We start from the raw sequence: 26,265 nt of genomic DNA, 5'->3' as shown, positions 1-26,265 counted from the left end.
CATTCTTTGACTTTGTTTGAAATGTGAATCCTTCAAGACTTGCAATGGATAGAGAACCAGGCCTGAAGTCAGGAAGACCTGAGTTCAAATCCAGCCTCAGAAACTTATTATCTATGTGACCTTGGGCAAGTCACTTAACCCTATTTGTCTTAGTTTCCTCATCTGTAAAATGAACTGGAGAAGGAAAAGACAAACTAGTTAGTATCTTTACCAAGAAAACCCCAAGTGAGGTCTTGAAGAGTCAGACAAAAATAAAATGATGAAAATCAAAAGTTTCAGAAGCTTACTACAATATTAAATCTATTACCTAATAATACAGGGAAGAGTTTTTAATATGTTAATTATCCAGCTAAAATAGGCTAATGTCCTAAAAATAACATTTTAAAAATATCTTACTTTTACATTTTAAACTTGTTGCTTCTTGCCTTATTTTTCAACTTTATTTATTAAAAATTTTCATTTTCTGTTTCATGTACTACTTGGCCTCTAATTCTGAGGTAAAAGAAGATAGGGAAACAATAGAAACTACTAGAATAATAGCAATTTTGCTTTCCTTTTCCTAGTGAGACACAGAGGATCTCAAAAAATAGAAAAGGTTTCAAAACTAAATCTCTGTTTATCTAACACCCTTAAGCAAAGTCTGTGCTTAATATTTATTTTATTAGTAGATTGACTGATGACAGTGATAGATCGATGATAATTTCTACCCTCATAAGGAACTTCCAGGCTTAGTTTAGGAAATATGTGTGTACATATATATGTATATATGCATGTATGTGTGTGAATTGTCCTGAGAATAATGACAAAGCAAAGTAAAAAAAAAACTGAAATTAAATACATCAATCAACGAAAAATGTGTATGTACTTAGCTTGTGCAAAACTTTGTGCTAAGCACTGGAGGTTCAAAAAGAAAAGGAAGACAGTACCTATTATTAAGCTTTTCCATGACCTAAAACTAATTCTTATTTTTCTTGGAGGTTTGGGATGTAGAAACTTTGACTTTGTTAGATTCTTCTGAGTGTGTTTTGATCTTTTTTTGTCACCATAGTAACTTGCTATGGTCAGAAACTATGTTTTGTTTTCTGCTCATTTTCCTAGCCTATTACTAAGGTTTTAATTCTTTGTTAAAGTTGGGTTTTGTTTTCAGGGTGGAGAATGCAATGTCCCAAAGTTTAGGGGTTCTGCACAGCTGCTTTCATATCTCACCACAAGTACTCTTTTCTGCCCTGGAACTGCAAGAAATGTCCCTGTCTATTTGTAGCTGTAAATTCCTTCCTCAGTGCTAGTAAAAAGCTCTCCTATGAGCTGCAGTCTTGGGAAGTTGTCACTCTCACCACTGACCATGGCCACTCCTGGTACGCTGATTTTCCAAGGTCCTCTCAATCTACTGACAAAGCTTTCCTGCTGATCTTCCAAGTCACTTTTTGGTGTCTCTGGGCCCAGAGGTCTGGAAGCTGCTAGTACTACTGCTGATTCAGAGGCACTAATTTGCTGGGACTGGGACTGAGGCTGGAACTGCTTCTGCCTGCACTGGGACTGTTTGCTGGGCTCTCAACCTGATGCCACAGAACACCTCTGCTGACCTTCCAAGTCATCTTTGATGACTGTGGGCTAAGAGATCTGGAAGAGATCTGCTGCTGATTCTCAGTACCTATTAAGGATCTCAACACAGGCAAGAAGTTTCAACTACAAGTCAAGAAAGGTCCAGTGATATGCTGGACACAGCCCTGACTGACATATATAGAACTTACCTAATTAAATTTTCAGTCTAAGTGTTTGTAACTCAGAAGTTGGCAAATGCTACAAATCAGGGCTTGATGTTTTTTTCTGGATAGTCTAGATTTAAGAAAGTGATAAAGAAAATTTTAATGCAGATTAAACTTAGAAGTATGTCATAAATACATTTTTCCCAACTAATTGATTGTTAAAAATTTGCTAGCACAATATTAGAAACATTCCATGTTCCTTAGGGTGCAATAATGTTTCAATTGATAAAATCTGTTTCTGATTTTGAACTATTTGAAGTATCAATGACTTGGGGGCTGAAACTTTTTCTGGCTCTTCAGTAGTTATTGTAGCCAACGAGTTGGAACTGCAGCACCTGAAGAACCAGTTATAGGGTTTCCTCTCAGGGTCTGGATTGGAAGCACATCAAGTAATAACAAGTTTATAGAAGAAAAATATATAAAAGAAATCAGAAAAGGGTAGAGTGAATTAGAAAATCACAGAATCTTAGAAGAAACTGTGAATGACTTCTAGTCTAGAGAGTTCTTTTCAGTCTACTTTAGCTAAAACACTGGAGGAAAACTGGTATTTGAAATGAAATGATTGGGAGCTTTTCTCTCTGATGCTTTCCAGAAGTTTGGTACTTGGCTACTACTGCTGTCTGTCATTCTCAAAACTGGAGAGGAAAAACTATAACTTCAAGGAGCATAGGCAGTAGTTTTCTGAAGGTCCCTTTAATATGATAGTTTTGAGCAGCCCTTAAACTAAAGGGAATTTTCTTTTTTTTTAATAACTTTTTATTGATAGAACGCATGCCAGGGTAATTTTTTTACAGCATTATCCCTTGCATTCACTTCTGTTCCGATTTTTCCCCTCTCTCCCTCCACCCCCTCCCCCAGATGACAAGCAGTCCTTTACATGTTGAATAGGTTGCAATATATCCTAGATACAATATATTTGTGCAGAACCAAACAGTTTTCTTGTCGCACAGGGAGAATTGAATTCAGAAGGTATAAATAACCCGGGAAGAAAAACAAAAATGCAAGCAGTTTATATTCATTTCCCAGTGTTCCTTCTTTGGGTGTAGCTGCTTCTGTCTATCTTTGATCAATTAAAGATCTCGTTATCGAAGAGCTCCACTTCCATCAGAATACATCCTCAAACAGTATTGTTATTGAGGTATATAATGATCTCCTGGTTCTGCTTGTTTCACTTAACATCAGTTCATGTAAGTCTCGCCAGTCCTCTCTGTATTCATCCTGCTGGTCATTCCTTACGGAACAATAATATTCCATAACATTCATATACCACAATTTACTCAACCATTCTCCAATTGATGGGCATCCTTTCATTTTCCAGCTTCTAGCCACTACAAACAGGGCTGCCACAAACATTTTGGCACATACAGGTCCTAAAGGGAATTTTCTTGAAGGTGAAGTAATGTTGCAGAATGTCAATTAAAATGGTGCTTTCTGGTTTTCTGCATGAAATTCTTTCTGACTAATATAGGACTCTCTATAGTGGGCATATCAGTAAGTAACTCTTACTTGTTATAGTCATATATCAATCAATTTCCTTATGTGCATTGATTTTTTTTTCTTTTATTCAGTCCCCTTCATGGGCAGCTAAATGATGCAGTAGATAAAGCACTGAACTTGGAACCAGAAAGATTCACCTTCATGAGTTCAAATCTGCCCCCAAACAGTTATTAGTTGTGTGACCCAAGTCACCCTGTTTGTTTCAGTTTCTCATCTGTAAAATGAGTTGGGGAAAAATGGCAAAGTACTCCTGTATCTTTGTGCCAAGAAAATCCCAAACTGGACTACAAAAAATCAAACATGACTGAAATAACTCAATAACAACATGCATAGAAGATAACTCGTTATTAACTCCCACCCCCTGAAAGAAATCATTTTCTTGAATTCAAACTTAAATAATCCTTTAAAACTGGAATCAGCAATTTCTTTCAAGGTTGCCAAACAATATTAGCACATAGTCTACTTCATGTAGACTCCCATGCCATCACTTCCTTCCTTTCAAGCATTGAGTGGTCTTCCTCTAGCCCAAAAGTCATGCAATAATCACAGTCTGATGTGTCTATTAAACAGAAAAACAAACCAATACTTGCAGGAGAAATTTATCCACACAACTTTATCTTTAGGCTCTGGTAGAAAAGACAGAAAGGATTTGTGTTTCTATACACATTAGCTGTGATGAATGCTGGGACTCATAGCATAGGATGGCCTGAAGACCATAGAATTAATCTAACCTATCTTTCTCATTTTCCAGAAGAAAATAAACCTCAAAGAGGCATCATGGTATAGGAGACTAGGGGTCTAGAAGATTTGAGTTATATAAAAAATTTTTGGACAAAAATAAGTCACAAGTGGAAAAAGTTTAAGAAGCCCTTATCTAGACAAAATTAAGGATCCACTTTTATCCAGATCTGTCTAAGTAAAACACAATGCACCAAAATGCATCAATTCATGTAAACTAACATTTCCTTTAACCTTTTGAAGAGATCTGAATTTCCCCTGTCATTATTAACCTTGTACTTCAAAGGTTGCCCGAATAATCTACAACAGCTGATTTCTGGATAAGAAAGTAGAAAAGATGGGAAATTTTGCCCTAAATGAATAATTGGTTATTAATATAAGAGAAGTAATCATTTCCCTCAGTGTATAAACAGTTCATGATATAGAAAATTGTAGAATCAAAACTTTAGAATTGGAAGGAGTTTCAGAGTTAATATAATTCAACATCTTTATTGCATAGATGAGAAAATTGGAGTCAACAGAGATTATGGCATGCCCAATGTCTCAGAGGTAACAAGAAATAGAACTAGAGTATGAACTCATTCCCCTGAGTCCAAACCCAACCATCTTTCCGTTGCATCTATTGAATAGACAGGGACTATTCACTCTGAAAAATAATTCATTTTATTTTTTAAAGGCTTTGCCAGAGTTTTCCTTTAAATGACCACCTCCCCTTGAGCATTTAAAATATGATTTGCTTTATAAAAATCAGATTTACAGAAGACTTTTCATAAACATGTAGGTTTCTTAGAATTGGAGCCGGAAGGGATCCATGCAACTTGGCTTAGAAACTAAATCCAACCACCTGATTTCACAGATTAGGAAACTAAAGCCCCAAAAGATTAAATACTTGCCTGTGGTCACACAAGTAGCAAGCCCTCAGACAACTGCTGTTGTTGTGATGATTGATCCTTCGGTGTCCAAGAGCAACTAGCAGAAGTGAATTTGAAATCAGTTCCTCCTGGCTCTAAATCCAAGTATTCCTGGAAGTGTATTCTACTACTACTATAGGTGTTGCTTAAAGATATATACATATAGATACATATACATTTATGTGTGGATGTGTATGTATGCATATGTATGCATATATGTGTATATTGTGTGTGTGTGTGTGTGTGTGTATGGGGGAGGTAGAGAGACAGAGAGTTTGTACATGTGTGAAGAATATGCAAGCAAGTCTCCATTGTCTGTGCACTAGGAAGAAAGTAATACATATTTTACCTTTAAAATTTATGATATGATTTCTTGAAGGGGCAATAACATAGTCACTTTTTAAACTAAATTTTGACTAGGTAAATCCAACTAATTTGTTTTTGCTGAGTACATAACAACTGATGGAAAGGTGTAGTAGGGCTTTGAAATTTGTTTTGAAACATGAGGGAATTTGAGGAAGGGGAAGTTTGAGTGGAGAGAAGTATCAAGAAGTAACTGACCCGATGACAAATATTTATTTTTGAATTAGAAAAGAATTACAACACTTTTGATCAGAGAAATGCAAATTAAGACAATTCTGAGATACCACTATACACCTGTCAGATTGCCTAAGATGACAGGAAAAAATAATGATGAATGTTGGAGGGGATGCGGGAAAACTGGGACACTGATGCATTGTTGGTGGAGTTGTGAATGAATCCAACCATTCTGGAGAGCAATCTGGAATTATGCCCAAAAAGTTATCAAAATGTGCATATTGATCCAGCAGTGTCACTTCTGGGCTTATACCCCAAAGAGATACTAAAGAAGGGAAAGGGACTTGTATGTGCCAAAATGTTTGTGGCAGCCCTGTTTGTAGTGGCTAGAAACTGGAAACTGAGTGGATGCTCATCCATTGAAGAATGGTTGAGTAAATTGTAGTATATGAATGTTATGGAATATTATTTTTCTGTAAGAAATGACCAGCAGTATGAATACAGAGAGGCTTGGAGAGACTTACATGAACTGATGCTAAGTGAAATGAGCAGGACTGGGAGATCATTATATACTTCAACAACGATACTGTATGAGGATGTACTTTGATGGAAGTGGATTTCTTTGACAAAGAGAAAAATCTAACTCAGCTTCAATTGATCAATGATGGATAGAAGCAGCTATACCCAAAGAAAGAACACTGGGAAATGAATGTAAACGGTTTGCATTTTTGTTTTTCTTCCCGGGTTATTTTTACCTTCTGAATCCAATTCTCCCTGTGCAACAAGAGAACTGTTTGGTTCTGCACACATATATTGTATCTAGGATATACTGTGATATATTCAACATATAAAGGACTGCTTGCCATCTGGGGGAGGGGGTGAAGGGAGGAAGGGGAAAAATCGGAACAGAAGTAAGTGCAAGGGATAATGTTGTAAAAAATTACCCAGGCATGGGTTCTGTCAATAAAAAGTTATTTTAAAAAAAGAGAATTGCAAATACATATGGGTGTAACGTATGTACTTGAAAGCCTCACAGATGATACATTTTCTTTTAATTTTTTAGAATTAAAAACTACTATGAAGTAGTGAGGATAGAGGGTAGAAAGTCAAGTCAAACTTATATGAAACTTGTGTTGGAACTTGAATTGTATTATTCAGGTCATCCAGTGTAATTTTCAGAATCAAGATAAGGAATCAGTTCTACATCCCTGGGAAAAATTTTTCTCTATGTGTTGGCTTCTCACCAGCATATCTCTGTATTTGGCTTTAAGTGCAACCTCTCTGAAGGAGCAATGGCTTTTGCAAAAACGCATTTGATGTAGAAGTGGAATAATACTCTCACTTCTCTCTCCAAATCTACAAACACACACATAAGCAATGTGACTACCATGCAAAGATGGGGACTTACAGGTTTGTGAAAGCTTTTTTTATCCCTGCAAGGGTCTAAAGGGGAAGGAAGAGTCAACTACCTAGAGCCAGTGGCATCTGATGACCCTCAGGAGAATTTTCATGCCTGAATAAGAGTGTAACAGAAGTTTAAAATCTATAGGGAAAATCTTCCCTTTGATCAAGAAAAGAAGAACTAAGCAATCAAAAGCTGAGTCCTCTCACTACTGAGTCCTTCCTGCTGATGGCAGAGTGGATCGCCCCCTGTTGCTGTCTGGTATCTGAAAAGACAGCTGCCTCGAGTGCCAGTGGGTGGTGAGCTAGGGAAGGATGGAGAGAGAAGACTAGAGAGTCATATGTCAAGCTTGCAGCTATGTTCATCAAAGGGTTGATGATGTGGCAACTAGCTCAGTGTCATGGACACCCTGTCAAAGGGACTAAGGAGTGAGGAGAGAATCACAGATAGAGATCTGAAAGGGACATCAGAGGCTGTATTCTCCAAATTCCTCATTTTGCAAATGAGATATTGAAACCCAGGGAAAATAAGTGAGTGACTTGCCCATGGTTACACGAGTAATAAGCATCAGAAAGGTGATTTGGACCCATTTATACCATACTGCCTTCTTTTTTATATATTTTATAAAATAGAATTGAAAATAACAAGAAATACTAAAAGGCCATAAATTGGTTCATGACCAATATTATTTATAAATATATATTATTTACATAAAAATCTTCAAGGCACAATGATTTTCTTTTTATTTGGTCATTAGGATGAGGCTGTATAGATGGCTGTCCTATAGTTAAGGAGTCTTGGTTTCATGTTCTTCTTCCTCTACCACATTCTGGCTGTAGAACCCTAAGCAAGTTATATAAGCTCTTATTGCTTAAAGCTATTGAGATTATCAGTTTCAGGTGACCTGCATCTGAATACAATGATGAAACTGCAGTCAGAACCAAAAAAATGTAGAATGTGTTTCATTATGTGTTGAACCTTCACTAGAATTGGTTCCTTCTACCCCCGCATGCTCCTCCTACCAAATGGTGAATCACGATACTGGAATATATTATAAAATGTGACAGGGTGTGTGTGATAGCATGAATCTATGTGTCAGGAGTTCTGATTTCTAGTCTTGACAATATCACTGATTCACTGAATGATTATGGTCAAATCACTTTGTCTCCCTGGGCATAATTTTGCATATGTGTAGAATGAGGGGATTGAACTAAATTATTTTTAAGTCTCCTTGCAGCTCTAAAATTATGTTAACATAATGAACAAATGTAAGCTCTATGAGGACTGGAACTTTGTCTTACTTAAACTTCGTATTTTACCTAGGGTCTAATGCTGCTTTGCAAATTTATTTTTTTTAATTGAGTATTAGATTTAGTTTGTATCGTTACTTTCAAAAGGATATAGAGAAACTCAGATAAATTTCTTCACGAGAAAAGAGAAACAGTAAAAGGGAGGCAAGGGAAGGTGTGAAAAATAAATGACAAGGCAAGAGGTTAAAAGGTTTGAGGACCTTTGAAAAACCAAAAATCTTAACTTTCCTATTCTTCTACTATGATGGATGAAAGTTGGATATTGCATTAATCTTAGCAAATTTTGAAAACAGAAAAGGAAAAGGTAAGGGTATAATCACCCTAACTGTTTTTAATAATTATGCGGAAGGTTGTTCATCACCATTTAAAGTCATTAATTGGTTATAGTTATCAAGTATATATATATCAGTTAATGCTATATATTAGTATAGAGGGACAGCCTAGTGAAGTAGAAACAATCTTGGATCTGAAATCAGTGGTCCGAGTTCAAATCCTAACTCTGATACCTAATAACTGTGGGACTTTGGACAGGGCTTATCTATGAACATCTCTAAAACTTTAATTTCCTCATCTGTAATACGTTGATAATGTGTCGTTTCCTTTTGCAGCTCTAAAATTATGTTAACGCAATGAAATCTCACGCACCCATCCACCTCCCAGAGCAAAGTAATAGTTGAATCTCTCAGGGGAAGCCTACCGAGGTTCAAAATCCACAGCCCTAAAATTAGTTTATTATTATTACTACTACTACCACCACCATCATCACTAATAACAATGATGATGATCATAAATAATAATAATAATAGAATTAACTCAAAACAGAGACATATGTTGAAATGTCAAGGTCTAAACAATATTAACAAAATCTACATGTACTCTACTACAAATAGGCACAATGTTAGTGGAAAGAGTGGGCACATATCAACAGTATGCTAGAAGACACATATTTAGAAAGGAATGTTGCTGAGTTCACTCACTGCTGTGATTCTGCAGGGCTCTGATATATTCTGGATTTTCATGGTGTCCTCATAGCACTTCCCCCTTGGTGTAGCATCTCATTGAGCAGGTCAATCAATAGGTCCCTGTGAACCTCTCTTTTCCACAGCTCAACCCCTGATTGCCAGGACTAATTCTCTATTGACTCACTCTCTGCTAGGCATATTGGGTGGCACTGGGTGAGTGGCTATATTCCAAAACATCATTGCTGAATGCTGCATAACTAGAGCTCATACACCTCGTAGTTATCTCCTGGCTCAAGTGCTTTCATAGAACAAGGATCTTAATTTGGGATCTACAAACTTTTAAAATATTTTGATAATTTTATACTAATTTGATGCTAACTATATTTCAGTATAATTGGTTTCCTCTATAACCCTGTTTCTATTTTATGCATTTAAATATTATTCTAAGAAAGGTTCCATAGGCTTTGCCAAAGATGTCCAAAATATAAAAAAGTTAAAAGCTCCTGCCACAGAAAATATGTCTTTCTTTTTAAAAACCATAAAGGCATTGTCGATCTGTGACTCATACCCATCAAATTTGATTGAACAACTTCTTCACATTTTATAAAGGGTTAACAAAAAAGAAACATTTCTTCATATTTTGTCTAAGACCTCATCACTTATATTCCTTATATTCCAAGATTTCATCAGCATCTTAGGACCATGTTAGTTGTCCTTTATCTTCCATAATTTTATTAAGTACATTAAGATAAATATTGATTAATCCTCACCTACCCCCCCAAAAGCACACATACCTATAAGCACTCTACACTGACAGTCTACATAGGGTTCTTATGAAGAAAATCAATACTTAAAACACCATATAACTATGACTGATAGTTACTATTATGTGTTATTGTTGTTCATGGACCAAACAAAAAAATAAATATTTAAACTACAACAGGAATGAATTTAACTAGTCATGGAAAGGAACATATTTCAGAATAACCCAGTGATATGGGCTCCTGAAAGAGGTTATAATATTTCTGACTACTTCTTTCCCCTCAGAGCTTCAAGAAGAGAACAGACTCATTATCTGTACAAAATCATTGAGATCTTCCTGGAATAAAGAACTGAATCAGCTGATCTCTCAGTCACATTTTCTTCTCATTGTAGGAGCCTAAGATCTTTTCTGCTTGTTTTTTTTTTTTTAATAAAGTTCTAATAACTTGCATCAGGTACACTGAACAAGTTATTAAAACAAGCCATATGAAGTCAACTGTACAAAAGATTGAATGCCAGATTCCATTGTCCTAGACTGGGGGAGGGAAAGTTTAAGTTGGGGATTGATTATATTCTGACTCCTGTAACATACCTCTAAGATGATTTTCTACTCCAGTTTCACTAAGATTTATTTCATGACTTCTAATTTGTACAAGCTTTGTGTTTGTTGACATGTTTCTTTGTATCTTTATAGAATAAGATGAAAAATGTCACAGAATCAACTAATGCGTCCTCTATCTGGGAACTAGCAGCTCTTAACACATTTCTTTGTATAGAGAAGACATTCGATAAATCTTTGCTGAGTAAATGAATGATTACTTCAAAATCATCAAATCAATTTAATCAGTGATTATTAAATTTTTATTGTGTTCCAAGTGTTATACTAGGCAGTGAGAGAGTTACATTTAGGTACAAAGGTCTTATAGAATTTACAATATATTAGCACATTATGACAAAGACAAATAATTATGATAAAACTGATTTGATAAACTCTTTAGAAAAGCATAAAGTACTGAATAAGACTTGTGGCATGGAAATATTCTCAACTAGGGGTGGGAAGAATCCAGGGGCTTTTTCTGAAGAAAATAGCCTCTAATTCAGCTTTAAATATGATAGAAATTCAACAGGTGACGAAGGAGGAGGGGAACATTCTAGTCATAGCTAAAGCAATGGCAGGAGAATATGTTCGTGAGGATAGAAAGAAGTTCATTTTGGCTAAACAAGGAGTGGGGAACCTTTTTTTCTGACAAGGGCCTTTTGATTATTTATAACATTATTAGCAGACCATATAAAATTATCAACTTACAGAACTTAATTATGGGAAGTTGTTGTACATAGTTGTGTTTGCCTGTGGTTGCCTTAGCAAATGATTTTTCAGGCCCTATTTGGCCCTCAGGCCAGATGTTCCCCACCCCTGGCCATTAAACACTGATTTTGAAGGGAATAATAGTATGAGAACACTCTAGAAAAAATTAATAATATGAGGTCACTCTGAAAAAGTTGTGGAAGACTTTAAAAGTTAGGAGAAAAAGCTTAAATGTTAGTTAGTAAACAAGAGTGAGCAAAGCCAAGGAGTGATATGTATGACCAAATCTATGCATAAGAAAAGATTATTCAGATAGTTTATAAAGGCTGATTCAAATGAGGTAAAGACAGTAGAGATGAGAAGGTATTATTAGGAAGCTACCAAAACAGACTTATGAGGTATGTGTAATTAGTGTCTATACTATAATAGCAGGTATTTATTAAGTATTTACAGTATAATAATTGATATAATTGACAGTAACTGGCTGTAAAAAGTGAGAAAAAGAGAGAACTTCAAGGTTACAGACAAGTAAATCAGCAAACTATAATACTGTTTTGAGGAATGGAGGCAAGAGAACTTCCTTTACATGCTTAAATCTTCTCTGTGAAATAGGAGGCCATGTTAGCTTCTAGAAGTGAAGGAGTTGTGACAAAAGGACAAAGGAAAAAATATGGGGAAAATATGTACCTTGTATAATATCCCAAGGCAGCATCTCAGAAAGACAACTTTCCTTATAATTGTATTTTTCCTCTATAAAATTGAACTAGTTTCTTATCCTAAGTACCTTCTAGAGAATTAGATAGTCTGATTATTTAAAGTCAATTTTCTTAGATGCCTTTCCAACATATCTCATGGTTTCCATTTCCATCTGATCTGGTAAAAAGTTATTCAACTACAAGCATTTATTAAACATTTGCATTGTGCCAGCCATTGTGTAGTGCAATTATCGTTTTTTTAAAAACATAATAGCAAACTGTTTGATGTTTGATTGACCTTCTAGATAACAGGTCACTTTCTTGGTTTTTTCCTAACATTTTTTTAATTTTGTGTTCCAAATTTTTTCTCTCCCTCTCTTCACCTATTGAGATTTAAAGGAAATCACAGAAACTATAAGTGAGATGAAGGTGAGGAAGGAAAGCATTCTCGGCATAGGGACAATAAGTGCAAAGGCCTAGAAATAGGAGAGGAAGTGTTGCATTTAGTAAATAGCAAATGGGCCACTGTAGCCCAACAGGAAAGATTCCCATATTTTGAGTACTTGAAGATAGGAAGGGATTTTACTATAGTATTAGATTTCTTTTGCTCTTAGAGCATTAGCATATTTTGACTATCTTTTTGGTATCCAGTTGTTTTTCAGTCATGTCCAACTCTTCATAAACCTATTTGGATTTTCTTAGCAAAAATACCAGAGTGGTTTGCTATTTCCTTTTCCAGTTCATCTTAGAGATGGAGCAAATAGGATTAAGTGACTTTCTCAGGGTCATACAGCTAATAAGTGTTTGAGGCCAGATTTGAACTCAGGAATATAAGTTCTCCTGACTCCAGGCTCAGTACTCTATCTACTGTGCCACCTATCTCATCAACATATTTCATCAACTCAGGCTTTGAATAGGATCAAATCAACAGGATCATTGATGTTGCCTGCCACATTATACCAACAACACTTTTCCCCTGTAAGTTCCCAGCTTATAGACATCTGTTTAACCAGGTTATAAGTAGCATTCAAAAAAAAAATTATTGTATCATGGGGCAACATACTAATTTGGGTTTCATATATATATATATGTATGTATGTATGTATAGATATGCACATTTATACATAATTGTAGTAATAATAATTTTTATTATTTAATATTTATTATTATGTGACCAAAGAAGCCACATTAACCTGTCTGCAGTCACACAGAGAATAAGTGATGAAGCTGATATTTAAATTCAGTGAGTTCCAAATGCATTTCCATTCTATCTGTCTACACAACTTCCCTGCCAATCACAGAAAATATCCTTTTTTTTTAATTTTATTTTTTTAAACTTTTTATTGACAGAGCCCATGCCAGGGTAATTTTTTACAGCATTATCCCTTGCACTCACTTCTGTTCCGATTTTTCCCCTCCCTCCCTCCACCCCTCCCCTAGATGGCAAGCAGTCCTTTATATGTTAAATAGGTTACAGTATATCCTAGATACAATATCTGTGTGCAATCACAGGAAATATCAAAATAATGAGTACTGACCAACAGCTCCTTCTTTACAAAAATCATTCAGGTGATGTTGGCTTTAAAAAAAAAAAAAAAAAAAAGGTGGAATTTGAGCTGAGAGTCAGCTAAGAAAAAAAAGCTAAGAAGCACGAGAGGTAGAATTCCAGGCACGGAGGACAGGGCAGGGCAAAATCCTGAAGAGATAGAGGAGCAGCAAGTAGGCCAGTGTATCTGAATGATAGAAAAGCTTGTACTTTTATTACTTTAGTATAAGAAGGGTTTTTGCTATAGACATTGTAGTGTTCAGTCCCAATATAGAAGGGTTCTTGTGAATCCTGATTTGAAGCTCCCTCTATTGCTGATGAATATAAATTTATTGGGATTCATTTCCATGTCCCAAAGTATCCTTGACTCCCTTTCTTAAGTTATTTTCTTGTGTCAGATTTTTTTAGTTTTTCATGAAAGACTCAAATGAATGACTGGGACTCAAAAGAAAAATCCATTTCTGCTGCCAGCATCCACGCAATCCATTTTGCCTGTGTAAGGCCCCTGGGCTGTAAGAATCAGTACCACCTTTTCCCTTTTTGTAATTTCCTCCCTTCTGTGTGGGTCTGAAGAGTCTTCCTCACTGAGGCATAGAGGCAGAAGTCAGGAGGCTTCTCATATTATCACAGAGAATAGTTCCATTTTTCACCTGTCACCCACCACAGGTGTGCTGTCTTTTGGCTAGCATTTGGTGCTAACAGGTAGCTATTCATTTCTCCGTTGTGTCTGTGGTCTTTCTCATCTGGCCACAGAAATTAGTTCACATCTTTGTCTCATGTGCCTTCAGCAGCACACCCACCCTGGACTCAACCAGTTAGCAATAGGTTTCTGCTGCATTTTTCTTAATTAGAAGGCCATTGCCTTTCAGCTATAATGTTATTTTGAGGAGACTAGTGATCAGAGCCTTGTTCTGCAGGCTAAATGGCTGATTGTTTTTCATCATTTGATTTGTCTTCTGAAATGAAATTTGTGTGATTTCCCTGTCAAATTTTCCATACATGTTTATATGACAAGGTAAAGAAGCCAACTGAACTCTAAGTAGCTTAGAAAGATCTGGCCTATGGCTCTGGGTGCCAGAGGTGTCTGAAACCTAGGGAAAAAACAAAATTCCTCCCTTCAGAAATCCTGTAGCTGCCTTGTTCCTCCAGCATCACTGCCCATATTGCATATTGCCTCAAGGCTTCTGTCAGATATATTTGCCTAGAACTCACCTTTTTGGTCTGCCTTGTTTCATCCCCCTAAACCCTTTCTCCTACCTGTTGCTTTTCACTTTTTCCTAGGGGATTGAGGGCTTGAGAGAAAGGGGGCTCAAGACAGATGGTATGGGAAAGTGACTATACTTGACTGTGGTAAACTGCTTTCACACACTCACAACTGACTTTTCTCTAGACCCTGAATTCCTAGCTATATATTTAGACCCAGATACCAAAAAGTTCTAGCTTCTATGTGATGCTTTGAATCAAACAGCTATAAATTCCATAGGGATGGTTTTTACACATTGCCTCTTAAGGAATAAGACTGGTTAACTATTTAATTAGGTTGTCAACATTTAATGTATTATATTGTGTTACTGTACATTTTATTATTATATTTCATATTATATTGTATTGTATTGTATATATATTGCCTTTACCAGAAAAAATATATGAAATCTGTTTTTTAAAGATAGGAGTTTGCATCAATTGTGATTTCCCTCTATACCATTTAGGTTTCTGAAAAGGCTCCTCTTCCTCCCCACATTTCAATGTCCAGAAATGAACTTGTGCATTGTTAAGATTTTTCAAAAATACTATCTGAGAACAGCAAAGTATTAGCTAAGCTAGAATAGCTATTCTCACCAAAAGGGTGCTTAGACTGGAATAAAGTTATAAAAGTAGCTATTTGCTTACAAAAGGTCTTTTTATTGTCCTTAGTCATTTTCTGTTTGTTCCCTCCAACTGAGAAAGATACAGTATTGAAGTCTAAATAAGTGTTTCCTGCATCTGGGCTCCATTTCTTCATCTCTCTGATCCTGTGGTGATCTTGTATTTATGACTTCACACTCCAGTCTCAGGGAAACATGTGGGTTATCACCAATTTCTAAGGTAGCTTGCAATGAGCTAAGTGTATCTTTGATGACTGCTTAATTCTTATTTAAAAACAAGCTAATATGATGTTTCAGTGCTTGATTTTTTTCTATTTTATGGCCTTCTCTATAGGACAAACAGGTGAAGATACAAAAAAAAAAAAAAAAAAAAGAATCAATTTAATTGATTAGCTATGTGCTGTCTTAAGGACTGCACCAAACTGAGCATTTGATTTCAGACTTCAATCAAAATGGTGTTAGTCATCTGTTGCAAGTAATTTCCTTTTTTTTTTTTTTGTTTAACCTTCTAGACCCCACACAGCAAGCACTGTCCTTTTTATATGGTCTCTCTGAAGAACATTCTAAAATAAAGCATGGTGTTAGCCAGGTCTTCTGAGGGTCAACCTGGAGATTCTGGTCAGTCCATTGCCAACAACTTAAGCTGCATTTTTTTTCACTCAATGTTGGTTTGGCCTAAATGTCATTCAGATACCACTTATTAAATAAAATAATGTGCTGTGCAATGTGGAATGAAGGAAAGAAGCAAGAAAGGAAGGAAGAAGGAAGAGAGGAGGGAAAGAAGGAACGATGAAGGGAGGGAAGAGGAAAGGAAGAAAAGAAGGAGGAAAAAAGGAAGGAAGAAGGAAGGAAGGAAGGAAGGAAGGAAGGAAGGAAGGAAGGAAGGAAGGAAGGAAGGAAGGAAGGAAGGAAGGAAGGAAGGAAGGAAGGAAGGAAGGAAGAAAAAAGCTAATGTTCTTGTAATACTATATAGATAGAAAACACTGTATATGACCTCATTTGAACCTTACCAACCCAATAAGGTAAGTGTGGAGATGATCATTGGTCACATTTTATAATTTAAAAAATCAAGATTTAGAAAGGCTAAATATAAATCAAGCTAGAAATTGGGCACAAGTATTCTGATTCCAAGTCATGTGATTCTTTCACTATAATTTAAAAAATGAAAGAGCATGTTACAATGACCTCATGGTCAGAAAGACCTAAATTCAAATGCTACATCTAACACATATTGTCTGTATGATGCTGGGCAGATCCCTTTACCTCTCAATACTCTTGACAACTCCATAAAACTATAAGATGTAGAGACCATAAGGTACCTATCCTTAGGGATAGAGTTTCCCTACTAAAAGTTCTATATACCCTCACCCTCTCCCAAAAAATGTCAGATCCATTACCTATCCTTATCCCTTTAAGGGCTACAAAGGGAAAATTGCACTTACTTTCTCAATTGATTTTTACAACCCTGTGCAATAAGTGGTATGGATGTTATTATTCCCATTTTACAGATGGAAACCCTGAGGCTGAGAAAGGTTAACTGACTTAACCTTACTATTTTAAGAGGGATTAAACTAAAAAATATCCAATCCATGATTCAAACCCAGTTTCTTCCTTACTCTAAATCCAGTGTCCTGGATAATCATGAACAATTAGGTTTAAGCAGCTCAGCAATCAGTGGTAGAAATGGAAGCAGAAATATAGCTCCTGGGCTTCTTAGCTCTATTAGCATAAACTTGTATTAGCATACGCTAACATTTGCTTGGACTGCATCAGTTACATCATTTCTATTTCTGTGATTCTGCAAAATTTGAGTAGCAACTTAATCACAGACTATCTTCTGTTCTCACAAATCCAATTTAAGTCAGCGTCCTTTCAGGCTGACTTCATACTCTCTAAGACATTTAGGTTATACGAGTCAATTTCATTTGTCTTATTTCAGTTCTCTTTAATAATTTTTTTTCTTCTCTTTGTGATATGGTGTATTTTAATCAGCCAATCAAAAAGCATTTCTAAATACTGGCTAAATTCTGGGGACATCCCTAGGTGGTAAGATACAAAAACAGAAAGGAAATACTATCTCCTTGAAAGCAAGGAGAAAAACTTGGTTTCCTCTTTTTTTCTGTGTTTTTTATTTTTTCATTTTGGTTTGAAGATATAAGAAGAGGCTATAACTAAGGTGAATTCTCATTAATCTCTGCTTTCCTGAATGGACCATCTCATCAATATAAGTATTTCCTCCAAGGGTACATATGATTACCCATCCATACCTTCTTCTACTGGGAAACTCTTATTCATGTCAAGAAGGAAGGATGAAAACAAGCATTTATTAAGTTGCTGCTATGTACCAGGCATTTTGCTAAGCTTTTTATAAATATTATCTCACTCAATCCTCAGAACTCTGGGAAATAAATGCTATTATTATCCCCATTTTGTATTTGAGAAAACAGACAAATGACTTTCTTAGGGTTTTGCAGTGATTAAACATCTGAGACAAAATTCTAGTTCAGATCTTCCTGGATTCAGACCCAGCACTCAATCAGATATGCACCAAGCTGTCTCTTTGTAGGGATTACAGATTTTAGAACTAGCTGGTTAAGGATTACCTATTCCATCCTTCTAGTGTTTCCAATAAGGAAAATGAAATCTGGATAGGTCAAATTATTTGCCTGCAATCTCCAAGGTGACTAAGGAATGGCATAGGGAGGATTCTCACCAGGTCATCAACTCTCAATGCATCACTCTCTTTACTCTACCATATTACTACAAACTTGAATGATTTTTTTTTTTTTTTTTTTGGTCCAGAGCTGTGATTTCATCAATATAGGCAGCTGGTGAGGAAATTCCCTTTACACATGCGGATCCCCGATGCAATTTAGCATTGTCTGTAGGAACTGAAAATTTAAGAGACTTGCCCAAGATCATACCAGGAAGTGAGATTCTAGACTGTCGCCTGTTCCATGATTTCCCAGAATTTAGCTCTAGAAAAGACACAACTTGGACATTTCTAGAGAGGCAACAACCCAAGTAAATAGGCATTTTACCTATTACTCTTCTACCTAGTTGTCAGAAGCGGAATTGAACCCAAGGGGTCCTGACTCTAAGAACATGTACTTCCCTTTTGCCTTGCATGTTAATAATAGGCTTAAATTCCTTATTTTCCCATATTCGCTCTTGTCCATTTTAAGACAACTATTCTTTGTTTCTTTCTTTTTTGTTAACTAATGCGATGTCCCAGAGAGCCTGTTATCTTTCAGGGTTGTCTTACCTCTCTTGGATTTGTCCTCCACCCAAAAGCCCAAAGCACTTTAGCAGCTAGACAATTTAATGAGCTAACTCCCTCCCTCTAAATACATCGATTGTTTTTTCTTTTGAATAGAAAACAAAGATCAATAGATTTTATATAAAAAGTAGATGAAAGTAATTCAATCCCATAGTGACGCCATCAGACATTCTCTAAAATTACAATTTTTGGATGAAGGCGCTCTTGATATTGGGTTCTTCTATATATTATAGTAGGGCAGATAGGTAGCATAGAGGTTAGAATATTGTATCTAGAGTCAGAAAGACCTAAGTGTAAATCTAGCCTCAAACACTTAGTAGCTATATGACACTGGAAAAGTCACTTAACTCTGTTTGAGTCAGTTTTTTCATTTGTAAAACAAGCTAGAGAAAGAAATAGCAAATGACTCCAGTATCTTTGCCAAAAAGAAAAAAGAAAGAAAGAAAATAGGATCAGGAAGAGTCAGACATGACTGAACAATAACAGCAAAATGTGTGTAATATTTACCACTATTTATTTGTATTTTGTTCCTATGTGATTGCTCATCTCTATCACCTGATATGATCAGCCCTCTTGCCATCCCTCGTAAGCTCTTATCACCATAAGAGGTGCCTATTTACTCTCCAAAAATATCCAGATTGTCTTTTTCAGAGCTAAAAGTAATTTTTGTAGTTGTTGAAAATAAGAAGAAAATTTCTGTGCAAAATGCTGAAAGACCTTAAAGATTAGAAAGCTTAAAGGTTCCATGTTGAGTGCCATTGTGATTGTTTTGAGTCTTTTTTTTTTTTAAGTGAACAGTATATTTTCAATTAGCCTGGGTTTCATAAAATCCTCTAGCCAATCAAAGTATTTGGATGTATGTGGTAAAGATTTGTCTCCTGAAGATTAAGGCGGGGTAGTGCTTTGGACAAAAAAGAAAAAGGAATTTGTGAGAGGGGAATAAAGAATGAAGGACACATCAGATAAGATTTAGAATTTGAGGAAAGCAGTTTGGGAAGACTATGACAGAGGCACCAGTATGATTGAGGAAAATGTTTTTACTCCCCAGGTGGCTCAGTCCAGGATGTGGGTTGCAGATGACAATAAGGTAGCACACAGGAACTATTACTAGGATCATAGCCACTAAAGAGTTAAAAAGTCAGTCCCAGAGCCAGGAAAACTGAACTTAAGTCTTGCCTCTGATACCTATTGGCTATATGAACCAGTTATGTGAATAATTAACTTGTGCAAGTTATTTAACCTCCTTGTATTCTGGAAAACTATAAATTGTAATGAAGATGCCACTCTAAATTATCCCTAAATCCATGAAATTAAATATCCAATCCTTATCATAATATATCACCTATGGGGTGTAAGTATGTCTGTAAGGTTCATAGTTGGCTAGCAGGTATTTATAACTTTTCTTTTCCTTCTTCCACACTTTATTTGGGGGCTTTTCTTATTTCCTGAAGGTTGAGGAATGGTATGATTCAGGGTGTGATTCTTTATGTCAGGGGCCACCAATACTCCCTGAATTCTTTCTCTCCAAAGATTTAATCAGTCACATCCTGTTATCTTTAGCTCAATTTTTGAACTAAGGACAGTTTAATGGCCCTTCTGTCCCTTATTCTGGTTTCTATTTAAGATAAAAAGTTGTTAGTACAATCACAATAGATTTTCCGTCTTAATTTAAATGTGTTTATACCTAGCTAACCTCTGGTGTTGGAAGCAAAAATCACAATTAACTTAAAAATAAGAAAGCAGAGTGTGTTTCAGTGTCCATTATTAGACAGTCATTAACAAAGAAAGTTGAAGAAAGAGTGGATCTTTTTTTTAATTTTTAAAAATAGATTTGAGATATTTTATTTTAAAGCATCCATCTTTCCCAACATATCCCTCCCTTCTTCTCTTTCACAGATCCATTTTAATAATAGGATTTTTTCTTAAGTAGAAGAAAAAAGCAATCAGCAGAAATAGAGGTCCATAGGTATTAAACATAACATGAATTTTGTTTTCTATGTGTTAGTTCTCTATGAAGAGAAGGGAAGAATATATTGGGAAATATATCAATAAATCTATTTTTTCTTTTTTCTTTCTTTATTTTATTTTTAAAAATCAATAAGACAAAAAGAAAAATAGAAAAGGAATGCAAAACAAAATAAAACAAAACAAAAGAGAACTTTGTCATCTGCCCTGCAGAACATCAGAGAGGATTCAAAATAGATAATAAATTACAAGTTCAAGAAAGCATATATAAATGTATATATATATATATATATATATATATACATATATATGAAGAAATTATGAGTGTCCATCTTTTCTTTATTTCTTTGTAAATTGTTTTTTGCTATGCACCTTTTTTTTTTGCTTTATTTTTTTCCCCTTTTCATCCTCCCCATCACCAAGCAGGCTATACTCAAGAAAGGATATATTTATGTATACATATGTAAATATATACCTATCTATACATACATATGTATATGTATACATATGTATGTACACATACATACATATACACACACTCCCCCTCCTCATATACACAATATCTTTCCTGTGCCTGCTGACTCTTTGCTTTAATTCTGCTCCTTAACTTGCCTTGCTATTATTTACCTTCTCCCACTCATGGATCCTTCCCTTGTCTTCTTCCCTCACCCTTTGCTTCCCCATCCATCATCCTTTCCCCCTTATTTCTTTATAGATTTTGGAGGACATTATACTTTTCATGGTATATATTGATATAGAGATAGATATATTGTCTATTTAATCCATTCCTGATGAAAGTAAGAAGTGGGCCTTCCTCCCTAATGTCTCATTTTTGTCTTATATCTCTAATATACCAATACTTGCCTTGTGGAAGATGGAAGAATTTTCATGATGATAAAATAAAAAATATAAAGTCCATCCTATTCCCAATGAAGAAGAAGAAGTAGAAGAAGGAAGAGGAGGAGGTTGAGAACAAGAGGAAGAAGGAGGAGGAGGAAGGAAGGAAGATGGGAAGGAAGGAGGAGGGAGGGAGTGAAAGAGAGAAAGAGAGAGAAATCACATCATCATACATTCTTGCCATTATCCTCTGCAATGTATTCCTGGTTCTGCTTGTTTCACTCAGTTTCAGTTCATGTCAATCTTTTCAAATCTTTCTAAAATCAACTTGCTCATCATTTTTTATAGAAGAATAATATTTCATTATCTCCCTATACCACAGTTTATTCAGCCATTCCCCAGTTGATGGGCATCAATTTATTTTCCAGTTCTTTGCCATCACAAACATTTTTGCCTAGGTGGGTCCTTTTGCCTCCTTTATGATTTCCTTGGAATACAGACCCAGTATGGCACTTCTGGGTCAAAGGGTATGCACAGTTTTATAGTCCTTTGGGCATAGTTCTAGATTGCCTTCAGTAACTTCTTAACACCTTAGGCACGAGATTCTTACAAAGGATATCAAGTTTCATCTGAATATACCATCATGTGAAATATCTTGCTGTTTGATCTCTGAGTTAGAAAAAATACATTTAGAGAGTACCTCCACCAGAACTTTCTGCTTTAATGAAGACTGAAAATCCAAAAGAAATCGTTGTTTTAAAAGCTGTACATTTTAAAAGTAGAGATAATGGATGATGGTAGTAGTGGTGGTGGTTAATCATTTTCCCTAAAGCCATTTCAGTTTTTCCTGTTCTCTTTTTATACCTTATACTACTCAGTCTCAGCAAAGTTGCCCAGCTGGTGCTTTGATTGTATGTTCCTTAAGAATATATCTTAAAAACCTTTTTCTGAGCTTGGTAGTCTAGCTGGCTGCTAAATTGTAATTGATCCTTTTCCCCTCCTCCCTCCAGGGTCCTCCACTCTTCAACTTCTAAGTGTGAATCAGTAGGTAGGAGGTATGACTGAGAAAGGCAGCAGGTGGTCAGGAGTCCTGGTAGGAGGCTGCTTTGCTGTTCTCTGTTTCTTTAGGCCACTCTGTATTCTGTTGCCTCATTATGCCTTCTATATCCTTAGGAAATCAGAATTTTATGAGCTTTGAAAATCCTTTTGGATGAAAGAGCTGGAAACACTGGGATAGCCCTAGGATCAAGATAATTACAACCCTTTTCAAATGGGACCCAGAAAGGCCAGGCTGAGCCTTTTAAAAAGCATCATCTATTAAGACTGCTGTAAGTTGGTGCAATTAAACATGGAAAAGAAAAGAGAATTCTGGGAGGAAAACAGAGGCAAGAACTGGAGCAATCTGTCATATGCTTAATAGAAAAGAAAAAAAAAAAAATCTTTAATGCAAACAAGGCCCAGTGAGGTTTCCCTCCACCTTTCAATCGGGTGATTCTCAAACAATGATTTTCACATCTAATTCAGTGAGAAATTAGTCACCAGGTATTAAGACAAAAGCAGGCAGGCTCCTGCCTTGGTGAAGAATCCTTCCTGCTGAAGTGGAACTATCTCTGGCATAATTAAAATGCTTGCTGAAGTAGAAAAATATAACATTTCATGCATTAACCAGTTTTTCCTTTTTTAAAGCTAGTTCTCTTCTCCCCCGCCCAACCCCTAATCCTGATGTCTTTAGTCAAAGAACAAAGGGCTACTTGCAGTGAACAGGAAGGTAGAAGTCTGGGGCTCCTACTCTGGGTCCATTTCCATGTCAGAAACATGGTCAGAGGCTGAGGGTCCTGCCCCAACATGGGAAGACAGAGCTTCATTCATCTCAGTGGGTACTGAAAGTGGTGAGCTGAGCTGTCACACTGATCCTTAGAATTCCAATGGAAAAACAAACAAACAAATGGAACCCACAATTAACGTTTCCAAAGGAAGATTTTAGATGATTTTTTTTAATATTAGGATTTTTTATACTTGAATCTAGCATTGTCTCTTAGAAGATCACACAGTAGACAAGATGGTGAATTTGGATCCAAAAGTCCCTGGGTCACATTCTGGCTTTACTACTAGATACCTGTTGACACTTGCTAAGTTATTTGATCTCTCTGGTTCTCAGTTTTCTTATCTTTAAAATAAGGATAGACTGGATAGCCTCTGCCATCCTTTCCAGCTCACAATTTATGATTCTATAAGTGTTTGTCCACACACATTCTGATGATGCTGAAATCATTGTGGAACTCCACTCTGGGAGCTAACAAACTTAAAATTTCAGGGATAATTTATAAGTCAAATAAAAAAAAAACCTGAGTAGTATAGTAACAATAGGGCTGTACTTTAAGTTAGGAATGACCTATATGTTTATCCTACCTCTGACATTGACTAATTGTGTGATTATGGACAATTTCTCTATGGCTCAATTTCCTAATTCCTAAAATGGGTATAATGACAATGATTCAAGGCAAAATACTATCCATATTCAGAGAAAGAATTGATTATGTCTGAATACAAGTTGAAGTATACTTTTTTTAAATCTTTAAAAAATAAATAGATAGTAGATAGACAGACAGACAGATAGATAGATAGATAAAATGGATGTAATGATACCTAAAGTATCTATTTCACACAATTATTGTAAGTCAATATATCTGCAAACCTTTTTGTAAACCTAAAAGTTCTACCTAAATGTCAGCTATCACGATGTACCTTAGAACTTATAGGATCAAAAATTTAGAGCTGAAACCTCAAAGTTTAATCTAGTCCCCTCATTTTACAGATGAGAAAGCTGAGACCCAGAGGCTAAGTGACTTGCTGAATGTCACAAAAGTATTAAAGTGTCAAAGCCAGGATTTGACTTCAAATCAAGTACTCTTTCCTCTACACTATGCTGCCTCTCATCTTGTTCAAACTGCTCATTTCACAGATGAGGGATCATAGAATCCCAGAGTCAAAAGGAAACTCAAAGATCATTTTGTCCAATCCTTACCCAGTACATGAATCCTCTGGCATCCTGAACTATCAGTCATACAAGCAAATATCTCTACCAAAAAGAAATTATTTCCTAAAGCAGTTCATTTCATTATCAGACAATTCTTGTTATTAGGAATTTTTTCCTAATACCAAGTCAAAATAAGACTTCCTGTAACTTTTACCCATTATTCCTAGTTCTTCTCTCCAGGACTAAGCAAACTCGAAGAGATCTAGTTATTTGGCTAAGGTCATAAAGCTTCTTACTAACAAAACATGCCTCCTAGTTCCCAGTCCAGCTTTTTCTCAATTGCAGTCTCATTACCTCATCTTCATATCTAGTTGCCTAGCAAAATTGGTGTTGCCACTTTATTATCTACCTCATTTTACCAGACTTCAAGTTACTTTTGTCTATTTCCAAAAATTAAATCCATCTTTGAAAGACAAAGATTTGCTGCCATGAAATATATTCAGATGACTATACCTCTTGATCTCAGGATTACATACAGCAATAGCTGAGGCTAAGAGTGATAAACAATAACAAGAGCTTGCATTAGTATAGTACTATAAGACTCACGAAGCACCTCTCTCACAACTACCCTGTGAGGTAGATTGTGTTTTATCCCCATTTTTCAGACAAGGAAACCAGAGAGGTGAAATGACTTTTCCATGGAAACATTGCTAGTGATTGCAAGTGTCAAGATTCAAGGCAAGGTATTTGGACTCCAAAGATATTAGAGTTCTTTTCATACAGTTACATGGTCTGACACTTAGAAACACTCAGACCAAACCAACTGACCAGATGAAAGGGGAAGAGGGAAACTAGGAACACAGAATCAGAGAGGCTTCAGGAGGAATAGGCTATCTGTCATCTGCTCACTCTCCTTCTGCTGGATTTACTAATCTCCTTCCTCCAAGCCTAATCACATAGAACTTTCTGCTATAGATTATTTGGCAATATTTCATTGGATATCCTAGCCACTTATTAAAAAATTTTTTAATATTAAAAGTGCTATTTCTTCTCCCTTGGGTCTTGAAAGAAATTGTAATGAGCCTGCTAGTTTCTTGGTTGCTCCATCTTCCCCACACATCTTTAAAGGATTCATCAGTGACTTATTTTGAGCCACTCAAAAACCTAAACATAGATTCTAGCATAGTATGTCAACAGACAAAATCACAATTTTCTCCCATTTCAATCATATTGATGGGGTGTCTTAGCTGACTTTGACAAATAAACTCCAATCCTGACCACTGGTGAGAGCTCAGGGGGGAAAAATGGTGTGTTGTTTGTTTGTTTATGTTTTCATGTGGTTTTTCCCATGAGGAACACCATGAATCAGATTTGAAATCCACATGAGTCATCAGTCACTGTCAATAAGCTATAATACGAATAAGAAGCATGATTTAAAAAATCAATCTGTGCTAGTTGGTTGATATTTATTCTTTGCTTTGATATTCCTTGCAGTGATTCCTAAAGTGACAAAGCATCTATTGTCTAACCCCGTGTTCACCTGCATCGTCCTAGCAGCTTGTATGGAGATTGCAGTGGTGGCTGGCTTTGCTGCTTTCCTGGGAAAGTACTTGGAACAACAGTTCAACCTCACAACTTCATCAGCCAACCAGCTGCTGGGTGAGTGACCCTCCCATCCTAAAGCTAGGAGGACTGTTTATTGAGTCCTCCAAGGATTAGAAAAGCTATTATAAACATGAAGCGGAGAGAATTCTTTGACAATTCTATCCAACAATTAAACAATGTTTATTATGGATGCAATTTAATTCAATAAATATTTTTGCATGCTTTTAAGGTACTCTCTTAGACATGAGAACACAAGGATAAAAATGAAAACAGCTCCTGTTCTCAAAGAGCTTACATTACTGCA

General features: G+C 35.9%; 1 protein-coding gene across 3 annotated transcripts in view; it reads left to right on the top strand.

Annotated features, from left to right (window-relative positions):
- Positions 1 to 26,265, top strand: part of SLCO3A1 (solute carrier organic anion transporter family member 3A1) — a 372,919-nt gene that overhangs the window by 286,844 nt on the left and 59,810 nt on the right. For all 3 annotated transcript variants that reach the window (XM_051981051.1, XM_051981053.1, XM_051981052.1), the window contains exon 5: positions 25,851 to 26,015. In XM_051981051.1, coding sequence (XP_051837011.1) covers positions 25,851 to 26,015 — 165 coding nt within the window. The remainder of the gene's footprint in view (positions 1 to 25,850; positions 26,016 to 26,265) is intronic.

Source organism: Antechinus flavipes, chromosome 2 (genome assembly GCF_016432865.1).
Source record: "Antechinus flavipes isolate AdamAnt ecotype Samford, QLD, Australia chromosome 2, AdamAnt_v2, whole genome shotgun sequence".
In the NCBI taxonomy this organism is placed as follows: Eukaryota; Metazoa; Chordata; class Mammalia; order Dasyuromorphia; family Dasyuridae; genus Antechinus; species Antechinus flavipes.
Note: the sequence above shows the minus strand (reverse complement) of the source record. Positions and strands in the feature narration are given on the sequence as shown.